This window comes from Aureococcus anophagefferens (genome assembly GCF_000186865.1).
Source record: "Aureococcus anophagefferens unplaced genomic scaffold AURANscaffold_49, whole genome shotgun sequence".
Lineage (NCBI taxonomy): Eukaryota > Pelagophyceae > Pelagomonadales > Pelagomonadaceae > Aureococcus > Aureococcus anophagefferens.
The window spans coordinates 142,964-162,122 of record NW_008705603.1 but is presented as its reverse complement, the minus strand read 5'-3'; the positions used below and the strand labels follow the sequence as shown (position 1 = coordinate 162,122).

The window sequence follows — 19,159 nt, the reverse complement described above, 5'->3', positions numbered from 1 at the left end:
TAGAGAGGCTTCTACCTGGCAGTAGGCTCAGTAGGCTGAGCCTATGGTCCTATAAAGAGGGAAGTAGACCTTGAGGATAAGTTGAGGTACTAGAGACATCTTGGGATGATCTCAGAGAGAGCCGCTTGATTGTCAACAAAAAGAGGGACACTGCCAAACTCCCCAAAATTAAGCTTGTTTGGGATGAGTATATTTGTGAACCACTTGACTTCATCTGCACAAATAAAAAGCATATGCAGAGAATTTTAGATTTGCTCCCAAATTTGGCCCTTTTGCAGTCAAACCATTAAATTTGGTCGCTGCATTAAATTCGAAGATTACTGTACCGTCGCCTCGTGGAGACGCTGCCCACGTCGGTGCTCGCCACGCCCGAGGTCGTTCTCTGCCAACTCGCGTCAACGTAAAGTCTTGAGCCAGGGCCGTCCGGTATGGAGAGCCGCAGCGGCGAGCTCTAAGATGTGGGCTGACGAACGCCGCGCGATGAAGCGGCTCCTCCCGTGCCTGCTGGCGGCACTCGCGGGGAGCTGGGAGGTCGACGACCAGGGCCGCCTGACAGCGTCGCTGCAGGTCGCAACGCTCGATCCCGCCACGAGACGCCTCGACGTGCCCGAGGGCGCGCGCATCTGGCTCGAAGTTGGCACGAACAGCCGGAATTGGCTCGCCAACTGCGAGCTGCTCTGCGAGGGCTACGACGACGTATACATCGTGAGCTTCGAGCCGCTCTTGGAACACTACGGCCGCGTGGTCGCGGGCGCCGTCGCGGCGCCGAGCGGCGGCGCAGGCGGCCTCCGGCGCCTCGACGGCCGGCGCGGCGTCGCGCTGCCCTTCGCGCTCGACGCGGTCGACGGCGAGGCCGACTTCCACGTCGCCGCGCAGGACGGGTGCAGCGCGCTCGCGAAGCCGAGCCCCGGCGAGCGGGCGTGCGCGACCGTCGGCGGCGTGCGCCGCGTGCCGACGATGACGCTGAAGTCGGTCTTCGACGTGCTGCTGCCCGTCGGTGCGCACGTCGATTTTCTTTACGTCGACGCGCAGGGCCACGGTTTGAAGATCCTCGAGGGCGCGGGCGACTCCCTGGCGCGCGTCGACGCGATCGTCGTCGACGCGCTCCTGCGAGACGAGGCGCTCATGTACGAGACGCAGAACGGCTGCGCCGCGACGGTCGAGTTCGCCGCGGCCGCGGGCTTCCACGTGCCCTTTGAGACGCGCGCGTTTTTGTGCGACCACGCTGCGGACCACGCGGGCCGCCTCGAGTCCGCACCGCGCGAGATCAACGTCTTCTTCGCCCGCGACGCGACGCGCGCGCGGCCCATCTGCCCCCACGTCCTGGATTACTGCATCGAGCGCGAGGACGTGCTCACCGTCGGCTTCCACGCGCAGCTGCCGACCTGCCGGGGCGACGAGCGCTGCGAGACCGACGTCTGCCGCGAGGGCGAGGGCCACTGCCTCATCTACCTCGACGCCCGGAACTGCTGGTGCACCACGTGAAGTCGATCGATAAGGGGGCGTGCAAATTAATCCCCTTGACCGTATCTCGGCACCACCGTCCATGTGCGCCGCCGCGTGCAGTTCAAGTTTGCGAATCGGATGGCCATTCTAGCGCCATGACCACCCCAGACGCGCCTGGGCCTGACCTGCGGCCCAAGCCCCCTCCTCGACGCCCGACGATGGCGACAGCCGACGAGGAAGCACGCCGACAATACCGCGACATCAGGTGCCGCGTTCAACCCAACATCCCAAGATCGCGCGCGCAACACGCAGATGTTCGTCATGTTCATCCAGAAGCCTGAGGTGGAAAGTGACGACGAGCGATGTGCAGCGACTTGAAAAAAAAAAAAAAATGCATTTGCGGCAGTACAATATGTTTCGGGTAACGAGAAACTTTAGTGAGTTTAGACCACCTATCATCATCCAGCTAAATAAAACTGCTGGTTGTTCAGCTGAGCAGGGCAATCAACTTTCACAAGAGACCAGAGAGGTTCCCTATTGCGACAACCAGGCGGTTGTCTTCGCGATGCGCAAGCGCGATTTGACGTCGAAGTCGCGGCACATTCGCGTGCACCTGGGCTTCTGCTACGACATGCTCGACTGCGACGGCGTCAAGATCCTCTACGTTGGCACTGAGGTGAACCCGGCGAACGGCCTGACCGCGGCGGAGGCGCCCGATCGGTTCGCCCGGACCATGGACGCCGTCACCGGCCGACTCGGAGAGCCAGAGGGCAAGCCAGCTCAGCTACGCAGCCGGAAAAACAGCGCGCTGTGAGTGTGCAGGTCGGGTTCGAGACCAGGTTCGCGTGCTCACCCGACTCTCACCCAGCTCCCGGTCGTGGCCCGTCGCCACGCCCGACTCGCTGCGGGGGAGCAGAGAGGTTCCCCCAACGTTCCCCCAGCCGGGGAGTTTCACCTGACTTGCAGTCAGGCATTTTCGCGCTACAGAGAGCGTTTAGCGCATAGGAGATGATAGCATTTCCCAACCACCTAGGAGGCGGTTCACTGCAACCTCCCCTTGAGGGAGGATTTTACTTGCTTCCTTTAGCTCAGGCTAGTGGGAGATACGAAAGGCCAAGTGGACGGAAACTACTACAAGTAGCTCTGCCGCTCGTCGAAAATTCGGACCGGGCTGTGTCCTCGATGGGGGGGTACCGCAGCTCGGAGACGGCTGCATCTGAATGACGCGCCGCGTCGCGCGCGCTGCGCTGGCCTACGCCGCGGTCGGCGCTCGGGCGCGGGTCTGCGAGGTCACGATCCAGGTCGACGGCGCGGGCGTAGGCCTCGCCTTCGCGGACGATGCGGAGCTCGACGCCGCCGTGCGCGGGTTCGTGGCCCGCTTCGCGCTGCCCCTCGACCAGATGGGCTGCGCCGACGACGATTGTGCCGTCGAGTACATCAAGGCGCACGCGCGCCTGAACGCCGCCTGCGACGCCGCGCCCTATGGCGACGCCGCGGCGTCCGACGTGGACGCCGCGTCTCCGGACGACGCCGCGCCTCTGGACGACGACGACACCGCGCGGTCCGAGCCCGACGCCACGGCGGACGCCGGCGAGCGCGAGGCCGCGGGCGAGGCCGCGCCGGCAGGAGCGGCGGCGCTCCTCCCGTCGACGCTCGAGGACTACGTGACCCTGTGGATGGTCGCGTGGTCCGCGTGCTTCGCCGTCGCCGCCGCGGTCGCGGCGCTCGATCGCGCGCTCGACCTCCGCGTCGAAGACCGGTGCCCGCGCTTCCGGCGGGCCTTCTCGCTGCCGCGCGGCGCGCGGCGCTGGCTCCTCGCGACGGGCGGTTTCGCGGCGTTGCTGGACGCGCGCGGGAACCTGCTGCCGAACCTGCACGACGCGCTCCATGGCCCCGGGGGCCTCTGCCGCGTCGGCGCCGTGGGCCACGTGTCGCTCCACGACGTCAAGGTCGAGGGCGCGTCCTACGTCCTCTACGCGCTCCAGGCGGCGCTCGGCGCGGCGCAGCTCGTCTCGGCGTCGAGGGACGCGCCGGCGAGCCCGCTCCGGGAAACCCTGCTCTGGGCGTTGCTGCATTCGTCGGAGCGCGCGTGCTTCGAGTCGCACGGCCTGGGAAAGCAGTGGGCGTACGCGGCGCTCGTCCAGCTCTGGGTCGCCCTCACGCCCGACGACCCGGGGCCGAGCGCGGGCGCCGTCGGCGTCCTCTTCCAGATCTGGGCCACGCACGCCTTCGCGGGCGCCGAGAAGGCCGGCCTCGGGCGCGACGCGTGGGTGCGGACGGGCGGCGCGCTGCGCGCGGCGCTATCGATGCCCGTCTACGCGGCGCCGCTCGGCGCCCGCGCCGCGCGCGCGATGCCCCCGAGGCTTGGGGGGGTTTTGACGCGCGGCGCCGTTCTGTTCGAGCTCGGTTTGGGACCGCTGCTCCTGGTGCGGCGCCGCGCGGTCGGGGCGGCGCTGGTTCTCTTCCACGGCGTCAACCTGTGGGCGCTCGCGATCTTCGAGTTCCCCCTCGTCGCCCTGGGCGCGAGCGCGCCGCTCCTGCTCGCGCCGCCGCCGCCGCCGCGAGGAGAAAATGGGCGCCGCGACGGCCGCGTTCAGGCCTCGCTGGCCGCGCTCCTGGTCTACGCGAACGCGCGTGTCCTCTGCGCATCGTGCGACGCGACGCTGAAGTCGAGGTACGCGGGCGCCCTGGCGCTCCCGGCGTCCGCGCGGCGCCTCCTCGGGGGGGTGGCCGTCGACCAGAAGTGGCCCCTGTTCGCCCAGGTCTGGGGGACCTGCACGTACCGGCTCCACGCAACGCTGGCGTCGGGCGACCACGCGAGCGCCCACGACTGGTTCGCGGGCGGCGACGTCGCGACGTCCGCAGCCGGCGAGTCGCTCCTCGAATTCGCGAACCGCGACTTTGGCGCCAGGCCCCACTCGGTCTGGGGCGGCCTCTGGGGCTGGAGCGCGATGGGGAGCGCCCATCTGCACAGCATGCAAAACCGGCCGCGCGCGGACACGCGCGTCCAGCGCCGAGTCTGCGACTCGCTCCTGGCCGCGCCGCCGCGCGACGCGGCGGTCGCCGCGGCCACCGCCGACGGCTATGACGCTGAGGTCCAGCCCGACGGCGAGATCCGCGCGACGTTCCACTTCACATGGCGCGGGGCCCAGCGGTCGTTCGCCGTCGCCGTGCCCGGCGGGGGCGCGCTCTGGTCCGCGCGCGACGCGTCGCGGGACGTCGGCGCCGCCTGCGACGACGCGGGCGTGCCCGCGGCCGACTGCGACGCGACGCTCAAGCCCCACGTGCTCGCCGCGCTTCGTGACCTCGCGCGCCCGGCGTCCGTGTCGCGCGTCGACCTCTGCAAGCCGGACGACACCGTCGGCGACGTCGAAGCCTTCGTTGCTGCGTCTGTGAGCGTGGCGAAGATCACGACCCTCGACTGCGCGACGGACGAGGTGAGGAACGAGGACGTCGACCTCCCCCGCCCGGTGCACATGTGATATCCGTTTGTGGTGATTGGGCGCCACTTAATAACATATCCCGCCGGCGGGATATGCTAAACGCCGCTTCAACTTGGACTTCACCGTGAAACCTTGCACTTCAACAGGGACCTCAACACAGCCGCCTGCCCTTCAAAAGGGACCTCAACACCGCCGCTCACGCCTCGCCGAGGACCTCTGACGCGCCGCCCACGCCTTAGAGGGCGCGACCCGCCCCATGCCACGTGCCAGAAGCCCTGCAGAAGCCCTCCTTCCGCGGACCCGAAATACCCCAAACCCCTTACGATTTTGCGATTTTGATTCCCCCCACTGCCTCGCCTTGAGGGGGGGAATTGGCCAAATTGGCCGGATTGGCCGCGTTGGCCGAATCCCATTGGCCACGTCCAACGGCGATTGGCCGTGCGTCCGATGGGCTTCGTCCGATCGTCCGATCTGGCCGATCGTCCGATCGTCCGATCGCGCCGATCTGGCCGACGCGTAAAAACCGACGGTGCGCGGCGTCGCGGGCTTAGTACGAGGACTACCAGCCGGAGAGGCCGTCTCGAGCGCCGGGGTACGGGGGGTAAAATTAAAAAAAAAAAATATTGGGGCTTAGGGGAGGTGCCGGGCGAGTCCCTTCGGGTCCCCGGCGAAGCCCTTGCAACCTACTTTTGGGGGTCGGTCGGTCGGTCGGTCGGCCGCCGCCGCCGCCGCCGCCGCCGCCGCCGCCGCCGCCGCCGCCGCCGCCGCCGTCGTCGTCGTCGCGCGCGTGGGAGAAATTCGAACCCAAGTCAGCCGTAGGGCGACCGCACAGAGATGATGTGTTGTTCCCATGTCCTGTGAAGGCGTATAAATCCGGAGCTGCAAAAATCGGGTGGGGACGCGCGCCGCAGTCGCAGTGATCGATGTCTGCAGAACGGCGGCAGTCCGCGGATCGGAAGTTCTGGTTCATCGGCGTCGAGGTCTTGGGCGGGTGGGAGGGCGGCGTTGGCCACTCCCATGGAATCGACGCGCTCCGGGCCGTCGCCGCTCGCGAGCGGGCTGCCCCAGACGCTGCCCACAACGTCGCGAGATCGTAGCCAATGGATGTCTTTTACGTCCAATGGCCGGGGGTCGCGTCCAATGGCCGCGGGTTCGTCCAATGGCCTCGTCCTTGTCCGATCGCGGTTGGCTCTTCGTCCGATCGTCCGATCGCGGTTGGCTGCCGTCCGACGGCGTACGTCCGACGCGGCCAATCCGGCCAATTTGGCCAATTCCCCCCCTCAAGCCTCGCCTTGGTAAACTGCCCTTCAAGTTACATTAAGGGCAAACTGCAACGCCGCTCCAAACCACGTACTATTGTAGGCGTCAAACAGGATCCAGAGGAGCGCGCCCGCGGTCGCGCCGCTCCTCGCCGATACATGAAGAAGGCACACGATGGAGGCAGCCCCTGAGGTCGGCTTGACGTGCTACGACAGCGTCGACGCCGCGAAGGCCTTGGCGCTGCCGTGGCCGGACCTCTACTACAGCCCGGCGTGGGGCGCCGTGGAGCTGGCGGCCGGCGCGTCGGCCTGGGAGCTCGCCCTGTGGCGGCGGCGCGACGACGCGTCCGACGGCGCCGGGCCGGCCTTCGTCGCCTACGCCTACGCGAAGCGGCCCGTGCTGCAACGCGGTCGGCGCGTGGGCTGGGACCTGCGGTCGCCCTACGGCTACTCCGGGCCGTGGTCCTCGCCGGGCGCGACGGAGAGCGACTGGGCCGCGTTCCGCGCGGCCTTCGTGGCCCTGGCGCGCGAGCGCGGCTACGTCTCCGAGTTCGTGCGCTTCTCGCCGCTCTTCCCGCACTTCGCGACGGCCTACGGGGCGGCGGCGGCGACGCTCGCGACGCGATGCGTCGCGACGATCGCCGCGGACCTCCGGGACGGCGCCGACGGCTACTGGCGCCGCGCGGCCAAGCAGCACCGGAACAAGGTGCGCAAGGCGCGCAAGCGCGGCGTCGCCGTGGCCATGTCCGTCGTCGAGACGGCCGCCGACGTCGCCTCGTTCCGCGACCTCTACGAGGAGACGATGGACAGGCGAAGCGCGTCGCGCTTCTACTACTTCGACGAGGCCTACTACGCCGCCCTGGTCGCCGAGGTCCCGCGCGGCGACTGCTACTATGCGACGGCGACGGCGGCGGACGGGTCGCTCGTGTCCGCGGCGCTCTTCCTCCGCCACGGCGCCGTGCTCCACTACCACCTCTCGGGGTCGCGCGCGGCGGGCTACGCGCTCGCCGGGCCCAGCGCCATCCTCGACGCCGCCGCGCGACTCGGCGCGGCCCTCGGCTGCGCGACGCTCCACCTGGGCGGGGGCCTCCGGCCCGGCGACGCGCTCGCGACGTTCAAGCGCGCCGTCGGCGACGTCGTCCTCGACTGGACGCTCGGCACCTCCGTGCTGGATCCGGGCGCGTTCGACGCGCTCATGGCGATCCGCGCGGGCGCGGTGCACACGGACGTGGTCGACCTCGCGGCGCGGGCCGGGGCCTTCTTCCCGGCCTACCGCGCGGGCCTCGACGGCGACGACCTCGCGCAGTAGAGAGATAGAGAGATTTGTACCTTCCTAGTGGCTCGCTGGTACAGAGCCACTCAAAATTCTGCCTTTCCCCTAAATACTTTCTAACCCTGCTATAGCTGCGCTCGAGGATTATTTCCTGACTCTTCCTCAACTTACCCTCAAGTTCTACCTCTACCCTCAAGTTATACCTCAACTTATCCTCAAGGTCTACTCTCCTCTTTATAGGACCATAGGCTCAGCCTACTGAGCCTACTGCCACCCTGACTGACCTTCCCCACTGAGGAGGCTCTCCTCCCTTTCTCTTTCCTTTCCCGGCCTATCCCAAAGTAGCTGAGGAGGATGATGATCATACTCAACCTTGGAGGAAGCTGGTGGCTTTCCTGCTCAGGAAGCTGAGGAGGATGATGATCACACTCAACCTTCCTCAGCTGGCTGAGGAGGATGATCACACTCAAGGAGGAAGATGGTGGCTGTGCTCAGGAAGCTGAGGAGGATGATGATCATACTCAACCTTGGAGGAAGCTGGTGGCTTTCCTGCTCAGGAAGCTGAGGAGGATGATGATCATACTCAACCTTGGAGGAAGCTGGTGGCTTTCCTGCTCAGGAAGCTGAGGAGGATGATGATCACACTCAACCTTCCTCAACAGGCTGAGGAGGATGATGATCACACTCAAGGGGGAAGATGGGGGCTGTGCTCAGGAAGCTGAGGAGGGTCATCGAGGACGACGATGATCACACTCAAGGAGGAAGTTTGCTTTTGCTGCTTTCCTGTCTGCTGCTTTTGTTTCTGCTTTTCGCTCCGGGAGGATGGTGGTTTCTGCTGCTTTCCCGTTCTGCAGGCTGCTGCAAGCAAACGCGGCCGGCGGGGATGAGAATGGCGGCGATGCTCAGCCACTTTCCCTCAAGGCCCCTGGCGGCTGCCCCCCTACTGTCGCCGGGCCGAAACTATCGCCAGCGCATCAGCGCGACGTGGTCCGCCCTGGCGTGATCGTGCGCCGGTGCACGTGGGGTCCGTCTTGAAATTCTCACTAAAACTAAATAAATCGAACTAAATGTGGGCTGTGCCGGCAGGGTCCGTCTTGATATGAATCCTCGGCGAGCGGGGCTCCGCTCGTACACCGCAGCCTTGCGCAGCAGCCTCGAGGGCACCCCCGCGCCGTGCCAGTGAACGAGATGTGGACCAAGCTCACTGGTCTCGTACTCGACCACCTCGAATTTGCGGACGTGCTACATTTGCAAATGATGACCAACTCCGCGAAGCCATATTTCGCCAGAATCGTGATGAAGAAACTGCTGGAAGAGCTGAGCATGGGCCATTTCTACGAGCCTCTGATCCAGCTCGGCATCGAGAGCATTGCAGAGCTCCAAGACGAGGGGCTCCAAGACGAGAGGCTCGTCTCGAACGATGAGCTGGAGAACCGCATTTGCACATGGCTTCGTACACGTTCGAAAGCTCCGCCGCCGGCGTCGGGCCTGTCTCACTCCTGCCACACCAATCCCTGATCCTGCACCAGCGGCGACGGCTCCCGCGCTCGCTGCCGCCGCGCCGGAGCCCGCGGCCGAGCCGCGCGAGGCCCAGAGCACCCGGAGGCAGATCACAGACTACATCTGCAACTACTCCATCGCGTCGCGCAGCCTCTGGAGCCCCCCCCCCCCCCCCCCCTTCCCCGACAAGCGACGTGACATCGACGTGTTACAAGGTAGGCCGCATCGCGTCGCGAGGGGCAGGGTCATAGGGGTAGAGCAACCGCCTAATGTACCACGAGTAGGGGAGGACTTCGCCAAGCTCGTTGAACTTATCCCATTGGTCTGACATCCGACAGTAGTCTACCTCTATGTCTCCAAAGTCTGAGGCAGCAGACGACGTTCCAGCGCCACGAACGTTGCGAATGTAGACGGATGATAGCGGATACGCGGAGAAAGGAAGCCGCCAGAAACTACCATTGGCTGACAGGTCGAGCATGTGAGTCTGCCAGTTAAATGCTGCCTCGAAATGGAACCATTCCGACCGCCGAGCATCCCCCTGGAGAACGTGTATTGACCTGCCACTGTGATACATCAGTGCACCATAGCGCCCTAGAAAGCAAGATGGAACCAATACCCGCGGATATGTATGATGGAACCAATACTTAATATTGCATAAAGCGAGATGGAACCAATACGCTCGGATATGCATGATGGAATCAATATCCTCATATGTATGATGGAAACAATATGAGTTAATATGTATGATGGAACCAATATCGAGAGAGCGATGGAACCGTACCATGTCATGAACTTAGACTTCATGCATATTCATGATTAGCGATTGGTTCCATCATAGCATTTCATACCATACTTGTTTCCATCATAGTATATATACACCCTTATTGGTTCCAACATAGTAATTTCCCTAATTTTAGACTATTACAATAGTAATAGTAATCCTTGCCGTAGGCCGGCTTGTGTTTGCAAAAGCCAGGTTTGTAAGATGCAAACAGGCAGCCTCTCGACGGTGATGCAACGCTAGATGACGATGCGACCGTTGCTCGTCTTACTCGCCGCCGTCGCGCGCGGCGCCGATGTGCAGATCCCGAAGACGGCAAGATTATGGATCGCTACCGAAGACGTCCCCAGATCCAAGTCGCTCTACGCCGAGGCGCACTGTCCCGGCTACGACGACGTCTTCGTCGTGCGCCTCGCCTGCGACGACGAGCGCGTCGAGGATGGCTACCACCGCTTCTTCATCGAGCGGGCGGAAGCCTGCGGCGGCCCACCGTTGGCGTCGATCGTTGGCCGCGTCGACCTGCTGCGGACGACGGCGACGACGCTACTCGGCGGCGCCCTCGACGGCATCCTCGACCGCGTCGACGCGCTGCTCCTCGACGACGTGGAGACCCACGCCTGTGACGACGCCGTCGCGGCCGCGGCCGCGCGCGGCCTCGGTTTACGTAACTCGTCCGCGTGCCGTCACGCGCGCCGCGCACGGCTCCTCTACGGCCCGCCGACGGCGGACCTCTTCGCGTCGCTGACAATGTTCCTCCCGCGCGACGCGGCCCGGCGGCGGCCGGCCTGCGACGGCGTGACGCTCATTTCGGACGACCTCGTCGTCGCCGGGCTCCCGAACCAGCTGCCGCGGTGCCGCGAGGACGGCGAGCCCCTCCCCGCGGAGGCCCTCCGGCTGGACGGTCGGCAAGACCAGCACCACGCTCTCGTGCGTCCCGCGGAGACGGAGCAGCTGATGCGCGCGCCACCGGAATGCGCTTACCCGAACCGCGCGTGGGTCTGGCTTCGGCGTCCCGCGGCCGCGACGATGTTCGAGAGGTTTTGACCGGGAAGACGATGAAGAATCGCCACCGACGCGCTTCGTAGGTCTGCTTCTCCGATGGCGCGGCCTTCTGCTTCGTCGGCGCCGAGCTCGTCGAGGCCGTCGTGGCGCTGCCGCGGTCCGCGGGCGCCGTCGTGCCCGTGGCCTGGTCCCTCTACGCGGACTCGGAACGCGACATCATCGCGATCTTCGACGTCGCGGTCGCGGCGGGGCCCGGCGTCGACGCGGCCGCGACGGCAGCCTGGCTCTGCGCCGAGTCGGCGCCCCGCGTCGACCTGCGGACGCCCTGCGTCGCGGGCGACGTCGCGCGGCGCCTCGACGCGGCGGAGCCGCGCCTCGTCGACGTCACGCTGCGCCGGCCGATCCGGATGCACGACAAGCACGACGGCTCCTGGGTGCGCACGGGCGTGGGCACCTACACCCAGACGGCCGGCGCGGCGCCGCCGAAGATCGACGTCTGGTCCGGCGTCGCCATGGTCGCGGCGGATACGGACTTTGGGGGGTTGGGGTGCCGGCCGGCCGAGGCGGCGCGCCAGCGCGTCGCGGTGCTCTTCGTCGGCGAGGTGCGGTTGCGGGACGCTGACAGCTTCCGCGCGCTGCAGGACGCGGCGGCGGGCTGCGACGGCTTCGTTGCGACGTACGCGCGGCATTTCCCGACGGCTCGCGAGCTGTTCGGCCGCCCGGACCGCGTCGTCGGCGTCGACGGCGCCGTCGCCGCCTGCGAGATCTGCGGGCAAAAAGGCGGCGGACGCTTGATCTCCTGGGTCCAGCTCCAGGCGGCGCTCGATGCCTTCGAGCCGGAGCTGCGACGCTACGACGTTTTGGTGAAGACGCGGACGGACCTCGATTTCCATCCTCCTTACGCGTCGCTCGTCCCCGCGGTCGGCCGCGTCCACGCCGAGATTTTTGTCGAGGTCGCCTACGCGGCGGCGGCCGTCTTCTATGCCGCCTTCGGGAGCTGCGTCGACCGATTGATCAAGCCGTGGTTCGCGCGCGGCGACGGCTTCGGGTTCTCCCGACGCAAGTCGACGCGGCCGGTCTACGTGCCCCTGAATTGGACGAACGCCCTCGAGAGCGACCTCACGGCGCTGCGCTGGCGCTGGCTCCACGTGCCCGAGCGCCTCGGCGGCGCCATCGCGACGCCGCGCGATTTAAAGCGCGTCATCTTCGACCATCTGCCCGAGCTCGAAGGCGCGAGAACGGGCGAGCCGGCGGTCCTCGCCGACGCGACGGAGGCCTGCGCCGTGAACGAGTTCGCGTCGGCATTGTGCGGACAGTTCGGCCTCTTTTCCTCCGAGACGTTCATGGCCTACGCCATTCTCCAAGCCGCGCCCGCGTGCCTCATCGCCGGGCGGCAGAACCTGTCGCCGGGCAATCTCTACAGCCTCGCGGAGGACCGCCACGCCTTCACCTGGGCCGCGGACGACGACGAAGCGTGCCCCTACGCCTTCGACGGCGGCGCGGCGCCGCCGGCCGCGGACGTCGTGCCCGGGTTCGCGAGCTGCGCCTACGCCGCAACCTTCGACGACGCCACGCGGGTGTCCGTGACCATCGACGCGACGGCCGACGCGGCGAATGTCGAGCGCGCCGCCCAGGACCTCGCGTGCGCGATCCCGGCCGCCGTCGCGGCCGCCGCGGACGCCGCGGGCTGCGGCGCCGCGTGCCGCGAGGCGCAGCTCGCGGCCAACATCGAGGGCGAGCGGCGGGCCTGCTTCGCCGCCGCGGCGAAGCGGGCCGCGGACGTCGCGGCGCGCGTGGCGGCGCGCCTCGCGGATCGCGCGGGGCCTCCGCCGGCGACGTGCGCGCTCATGTCCGCGCTCGACGCGCGGTTGGCGGCGCTCGGGCCCGAGGACGTCAGTCTAAAGCCCTTCCCCCACGTCGTCGTCGACGGCTTCCTGCCCGACGGCGCCTTCGCGGCGCTCCTGGACCAGTTCGGCGCCCTCGAGGCCGCCGTCGACGTCGCCGTCGGCGACGACCGCTTGAACCACGTCGCCGGCGACTACAAGACGGCGCCCGTGGGCCGCGACGTCCTGGAGACGCGCGCCTTCACCTACGGCGGCGCGACCGTAGAAGCACAAAACGCGACGCTCGCCCTCGTCGACGCGCTGACGCGCCGCGCGCGGCCGGGCGAGGCCCGCGGCGTCCTCGACGTCCATTTGGCGCGGCTCTTCGCGCCCCACGTGCCGCCCGGCGCCCTCGACAGCCTCGCGCCGGGCGCGGCGCGCGCCTGGCCCTACAAGGTCCTGAGCCTCGGCGCCGGCGCGGGCCGAAAGAGGGCCGAGGCGCCCCACCTGGACGGGCCCGGGACGCAGGCGTTCTCGTGCCTGCTGTACGCGCGCGATCCCGCGGACAACCGCACGGGCGGCGGCCTCGAGCTCTACGAGAACTTTGTACCGGACGGGGCCAAGTACCCGGCGCCCGCCGACATCGCCCTCGGCCGCGTGATCCCCTACGCGGCGAACCGCCTCGTCTGCAACCTGAACTCGCGCGCCGCGGTCCACGCGAGCGAGCCCTCGGCCGGCGACCTGACGACGCCGCGGCGGTTTTTGCTCTACCGCGCGGGGCTCGAGGAGCCGCTGTTCTCTTTCAAGGAGGGGTCGCAGGCGCACTAAGACTTGTGGTTACCCTCGTGGTATGGAAAGAGAGAAACAGAGGGAAATGGGGAAAACGAAGGAAGAGTCCCATACTAAAGTGGGGACTTCCGGGGAACTGAAGACCAAGTATATAAGGGAGGAACCTGCAAGGGGAAATAAGGACAGTATAGCAGGCGCATCACATCTAGCGAAATCCTCCGCTTCTTCTTATCTCACATCTCTAGAGCGAAGGCTGCCCTGGTGTTAACCAGGCCGAGTGCCCCAAGCTACTAGGAAAGAGCGGACAGTAATATTTACCTAGTGTTTAGTTGAGGGGCCTTACAATCCTTTGACAGACGCGAGCGCCTCTCCGCGGCAAGGCCGTGCCCGTCTTCGACGTCGCCTGGATGCCGGGCGACCTCTGCCTCGCGTCCGCCCCCCCCTCCTCGCCTGACAAGCGGCGTACCATAGTGCCGGGCGTGTTTAGGGGAGGCGCGTCAGGTGCCAGCGGCGGACGTGCACGAGGCACCCTTCATCTACGCAGGCTACTGCCGCGCAGGCGGTGTCGCCGTCGCCGCCGCGGTAGAGCTCGGAGACGGCCTCGAGGGTGCACGCGCCGCCGCCGTCGTCGCGCAGCGCGTCGCAGAGGTGGCGGAATACTGACGCGTCGTCGCCGAGCAAGCGCAGGACGCCGCGCTCGAGGTTCACGTGGTTCGAGAACTCGAAGGGCGCCGCGCCGGCGACGTTCGCGATCTCCTCGACGCGATTCGTGATGCCGCCCTTGGATTTGAGGGCGCCGTAGGGCGTGTTAACGGCGAGGTCCGGCAGCAGGTCGAAGACGGCGCCCGCGGCGCGCGCGGCCTCGGAGCCCGCGCCGAAGAGCTTGTCGTCGACGAACTCGCGCGGGTGCACGCCCGGCGTCGCCGGGTGCACGACGCCGTAGAACGCGCCGGGCGCGAGCGCCGCGCGGTCGAGAAAGAGCGGCGCGCCGCGGAAGCGGACGTCGAAGCGCGTGTTCAGCACGAACGCGTACCGCTTCCCCCGCGCGTCTTCGTGCTCCGCCATGACGCGGGCGGCCTCGCGGAGGGACCAGAACATGGAGAACTTGTTCTGGAGCGTCACGGGGCAGCGCTGGCCCGACGACACCAGCGTCGCGTCGCAGGGGTCGACGGCGACGAGGTTTTTGTAATAGCCGCTGAAGTTGCGCTGCGGCTCGACGACGGCGGCGACGGGCGCGTAGGCGCGCACGACGGCCGCGGCCTCGGCGCCGGCCCACGTGTGCAGGAAGACGTCGGCGCCGAATGGTTCAATATAGCGCCGCCGCAGGTCGCAGTGCGTCGCGCGCCAGCCGCCGGAGTAATAGATGCCGCCGATGCTGTCGTAGCGCCGCGGCGACGAGATGCCGCGGAGGACGAGCGCGACGTCCGGTTGTTCTTCCGCGGCGGCGCACAAGGCCGTGGTGATGAGCAGAGTTCTTTTCATCTTACTTGGTCGGGGCTGCCGGCCATGCTATCGACGCGCCTACTTGACGGCACAATCCACTTTGGCCTTCCTTGACGACTGGCATCATATTACACAAAATAAAGATATGATATTTCCTTATAGATTAACTTTACCGGATCAAAGGTGAACTTAGAAGCCGTAAGTTACGACGTAAGCATGTTGAAGTATCTTGAAGCCTGTATTGCCACCTCACAGGTCTAAAGTTCCCCAGGGGCTCCAGTGCACTGGGAAGCCGATCCGATGGGCAGCGCCCGACTTTGACGGCCGCGTTCGGCGGCTCGGTCCGCCGGGCGCCCCGGCGGCCTTCGAGCCCGCGCCGCGCCGGTGGGCGATCTTCGACGCGCCGCTCTCGATCTCGAGAAACGATCACGATTTCGGGGCGAACGGGGCCTCTGGATCCGGGCCATTTCGACGCGTCGAGGGGCGATATGTCGGTCCTGGTGCAACAAAAAGGGAGCGGCGCTAGGGCGATCGCACAGGGACCTTGTTACGATGGGATCGCACCAGCGCCGCTCCCTTTTTATGTCCATCATCGCGCGCGCGCGCGTGGCAGCCGCCCTCTCTCGTCCGGGCGGTTGATAGTGATGGAACTTAAGGAGCAGCCGGAGTCGGAGAGAGAACAAACGAGAGAGCACGAAGGGGTTCGGATTCCGGACTCGGCTGCGGGTGAGGGTTCGCGAAAGGGGCGGGTTCTGGATTTGGGTTCGGATTCGGATTCGGATTCAGGGCGCGAGCCGGGGCGCGCGAACCGATTGCAGAGGTCGACGCGCGACACGGACGCCGGGCGCGCGAGGTCACGAAGCGCGGCGAGCACGTGGGGCTTGAGCGTCGCGTCGCAGGCGGCCGCGGGCACGCCCGCGTCGTCGCAGGCGGCGCCGACGTCCCGCGACGCGTCGCGCGCGGACCAGAGCGCGCCCCCGCCGGGCACGGCGACGGCGAACGACCGCTGGGCCCCGCGCCATGTGAAGTGGAACGTCGCGCGGATCTCGCCGTCGGGCCGGACCTCGGCGTCATAGCCGTCGGCGGTGGCCGCGGCAACCGCCGCGTCGCGCGGCGGCGCGGCCAGGAGCGAGTCGCAGACTCGGCGCTGGACGCGCGTGTCCGCGCGCGGCCGGTTTTGCATGCTGTGCAGATGGGCGCTCCCCATCGCGCTCCAGCCCCAGAGGCCGCCCCAGACCGAGTGGGGCCTGGCGCCAAAGTCGCGGTTCGCGAATTCGAGGAGCGACTCGCCGGCCGCGGACGTCGCGACATCGCCGCCCGCGAACCAGTCGTGGGCGCTCGCGTGGTCGCCCGACGCCAGCGTTGCGTGGAGCCGGTACGCGCAGGTCCCTCAGACCTGGGCGAACAGGGGCCACTTCTGGTCGATGGCCAGCCCCCCGAGGAGGCGCCGCGCGGACGCCGGGAGCGCCAGGGCGCCCGCGTACCTCGACTTCAGCGTCGCGTCGCACGACGCGCAGAGGACGCGCGCGTTCGCGTAGACCAGGAGCGCGGCCAGCGAGGCCTGAACGCGGCCGCCGCGGCGCCCACTTTCTGCTCGCGGCGGCGGCGGCGGCGCGAGCAGGAGCGGCGCGCTCGCGCCCAGAGCGACGAGGGGGAACTCGAAGATCGCGAGTGTCCACAGGTTGACGCCGTGGAAGAGAACCAGCGCCGCCCCGACCGCGCGGCGCCGCGCCAGGAGCAGCGGTCCCAGACCGAGCTCGAACAGGACGGCGCCGCGCGTCAAAACCCCCCCAAGCCTCGGGGGCATCGCGCGCGCGGCGCGGGCGCCGAGCGGCGCCGCGTAGACGGGCATCGATAGCGCCGCGCGCAGCGCGCCGCCCGTCCGCACCCACGCGTCGCGCCCGAGGCCGGCCTTCTCGGCGCCCGCGAAGGCGTGCGTGGCCCAGATCTGGAAGAGGACGCCGACGGCGCCCGCGCTCGGCCCCGGGTCGTCGGGCGTGAGGGCGACCCAGAGCTGGACGAGCGCCGCGTACGCCCACTGCTTTCCCAGGCCGTGCGACTCGAAGCACGCGCGCTCCGACGAATGCAGCAATGCCCAGAGCAGGGTTTCCCGGAGCGGGCTCGCCGGCGCGTCCCTCGACGCCGAGACGAGCTGCGCCGCGCCGAGCGCCGCCTGGAGCGCGTAGAGGACGTAGGACGCGCCCTCGACCTTGACGTCGTGGAGCGACACGTGGCCCACGGCGCCGACGCGGCAGAGGCCCCCGGGGCCATGGAGCGCGTCGTGCAGGTTCGGCAGCAGGTTCCCGCGCGTGTCCAGCAACGCCGCGAAACCGCCCGTCGCGAGGAGCCAGCGCCGCGCGCCGCGCGGCAGCGAGAAGGCCCGCCGGAAGCGCGGGCACCGGTCTTCGACGCGGAGGTCGAGCGCGCGATCGAGCGCCGCGACCACCGCGGCGACGGCGAAGCACGCGGACCACGCGACCATCCACAGGGTCACGTAGTCCTCGAGCGTCGACGGGAGGAGCGCCGCCGATCCTGCCGGCGCGGCCTCGCCCGCGGCCTCGCGCTCGCCGGCGTCCGCCGCGGCGTCGAGCTCGTACCGCGCGGCATCGTCGTCGTCCAGAGGCGATGCGCCGGGCTCGGACCGCGCGGTGTCTTCGTCGTCCAGAGGCGCAGCGTAGTCCGGAGACGCGGCGTCCACGTCGGACGCCGCGGCGTCGCCGTAGGGCGCGGCGTCGCAGGCGGCGTTCAGGCGGGCGTGCGCCTTGGATGTACTCGACGGCGCAACCGTCGTCGGCGCAGCCCATCTGGTCGAGGGGCAGCGCGAAGCGGGCCACGAACCCGCGCACGGCCGCGTCGAGCTCCACATCGTTCGCGAAGGCGAGGCCTACGCCCGCGCCGTCGACCTGGATCGTGACCTCGCAGACCCGCGCCCGAGCGCCGACCGCGGCGTAGGCCAGCGCAGCGCGCGCGACGCGGCGCGTCATTCAGATGCAGCCTTCTCCGAGCTGCGGTACGCGCCCATGTTCTCGGTCGCGGATGTCCGGATGCGCACTTTCACTTTTTCACACAAAAAAAAAAAAAAAAAGAGGCGCCGACGATTCGAAAGGGGCACGAAAGCTTGGTTTACCGTGGCCCGACGTGTACGTGACGCCTGAGTACGGCGAGGCGGACCTGTGCACGCAGGGTGAGGGAACGACGTGGGAGCTGGCGCTTTGGCGCTTTGGCGGCGAGTTCGTGGCATGGGCAAGTCGGTGCTCGACCGCCGCCTGCACGCCACGCTGCTGCGGCTGCGCGCGACCCACCTAGGGCTACCGTCGGGCGAGACCCTTGCGCAGGCTCAGATAATCTTCTCTCGTTTTTTTAATTTTAAGGGTGGTCTTTTCGGGCCAAAGGGATGGGGCATATGGCGCCATAGAATAGTCCATTTTGTTGCGAGTACTGTCAAGGCGACAGATATTGGAACCCCTATCAATAGGATCATCGGATTATCTGCGTGGGAAGCGATGAAAAAGCAAGAAAAATAGCCACAAAAACTCGTTGAAGCCAAGGCGCCAGCAATTATATTTTCGCGCTTCGGTGTGAGTGGGTAGGTAGGATCGGCGACGCGTATCTGCTTATCCTTAGCCGCGTCGCAGGGAGGAATCGAAGGGAGAGAGAGCAGCGAAGGGAGGCGTAGGAAGGCGTCACTGCTTATCCTAGGGCGCGGGCCTTGGACTTCCAGGTGCCGTCGGCGAACTTGAGGCCGGAGATCAGGTAGCGCGCGCGGTACTTCGCGGCGGTGGTGCCCCACTCGCGGTGGAGCTCGTTGCTGAGCAGGGCTTTCGCCTGGTCGGGGCACGCGCAGCCCATGGAGATCCAGCGCGACTCGGAGAGCGCGGTCGCGACGTCCGCGAGCAGGGACGAGACGTCCTTGGAGGCCTCGGAAAACTGGCCGAAGACGAGGCCGACGCAGCCGCCGAGGGAGCTCAACGCGCGGAGCATCGGGCCGTCGGAGACGCCGTTGATCTCAACGTCGATCTGCTTCGCGTGCGCCTTGTATTCGCTGTCGACGAAGGACGCCCGCTTGTCCACGGGCGACGCGCCTCTCCGTGCGGACGCCGCGGTGGAGTAGAAGTTCGAGTCGGCGGCGGACCAGGCAACCGTTTTCACGTCGAAAATGCGACGGACCTTGTCGATGAGCTCGACGGCGAGGTCCGGCGTCACGTTCTTGACGCGCCGCTGGACGTTGGAGAAGGGCACGAGCGCCGCGCGGATGACGCCCGCGCCGTCGCCGGCCGTGGCGTCGCGCGCGTCGCCGAGCATGACGGCCGCCTCGCGCTCCGAAGCCAGCCGCGCGCGGCCTGCGGCCGTGAGGCCCGTGGAGAAGAGCAAGCCACGCGGCTCGCGCTGGGCCAGGAGCC

The 19,159-nt window shown here is 67.4% G+C and overlaps 6 protein-coding genes across 6 annotated transcripts; 4 read left to right on the top strand and 2 right to left on the bottom strand.

Moving 5' to 3' along the window:
• Positions 1-456: 456 nt before the first annotated feature.
• Positions 457-1,485, top strand: AURANDRAFT_67761 (hypothetical protein; the record flags this gene model as incomplete). Its single annotated transcript, XM_009043298.1, has 1 exon — positions 457-1,485. One exon carries the CDS (start codon positions 457-459, stop codon positions 1,483-1,485), a length of 1,029 nt encoding a protein of 342 aa, XP_009041546.1.
• A 1,181-nt stretch (positions 1,486-2,666) lies between these two features.
• Positions 2,667-4,928, top strand: AURANDRAFT_67760 (hypothetical protein; the record flags this gene model as incomplete). Its single annotated transcript, XM_009043299.1, has 1 exon — positions 2,667-4,928. The coding sequence occupies one exon, from the start codon at positions 2,667-2,669 to the stop codon at positions 4,926-4,928; it is 2,262 nt and encodes a 753-aa protein (XP_009041547.1).
• Positions 4,929-6,323: 1,395 nt separating this feature from the next.
• On the top strand, positions 6,324-7,457 carry AURANDRAFT_67759 (hypothetical protein; the record flags this gene model as incomplete). The annotated part of the gene is made up of 1 exon (XM_009043300.1): positions 6,324-7,457. One exon carries the CDS (start codon positions 6,324-6,326, stop codon positions 7,455-7,457), a length of 1,134 nt encoding a protein of 377 aa, XP_009041548.1.
• A 2,488-nt stretch (positions 7,458-9,945) lies between these two features.
• AURANDRAFT_67758 (hypothetical protein) lies at positions 9,946-13,355 on the top strand (the record flags this gene model as incomplete). Its single annotated transcript, XM_009043301.1, has 2 exons — positions 9,946-10,629; positions 10,788-13,355. 2 exons carry the CDS (start codon positions 9,946-9,948, stop codon positions 13,353-13,355), a joined length of 3,252 nt encoding a protein of 1,083 aa, XP_009041549.1.
• A 444-nt stretch (positions 13,356-13,799) lies between these two features.
• Positions 13,800-17,743, bottom strand: AURANDRAFT_67757 (hypothetical protein; the record flags this gene model as incomplete). Its single annotated transcript, XM_009043292.1, has 4 exons — positions 13,800-14,813; positions 15,634-16,006; positions 16,166-17,530; positions 17,598-17,743. 4 exons carry the CDS (start codon positions 17,741-17,743, stop codon positions 13,800-13,802), a joined length of 2,898 nt encoding a protein of 965 aa, XP_009041540.1.
• Positions 17,744-18,449: 706 nt separating this feature from the next.
• AURANDRAFT_67756 (hypothetical protein) lies at positions 18,450-19,061 on the bottom strand (the record flags this gene model as incomplete). The annotated part of the gene is made up of 1 exon (XM_009043291.1): positions 18,450-19,061. The coding sequence occupies one exon, from the start codon at positions 19,059-19,061 to the stop codon at positions 18,450-18,452; it is 612 nt and encodes a 203-aa protein (XP_009041539.1).
• Positions 19,062-19,159: the final 98 nt, after the last annotated feature.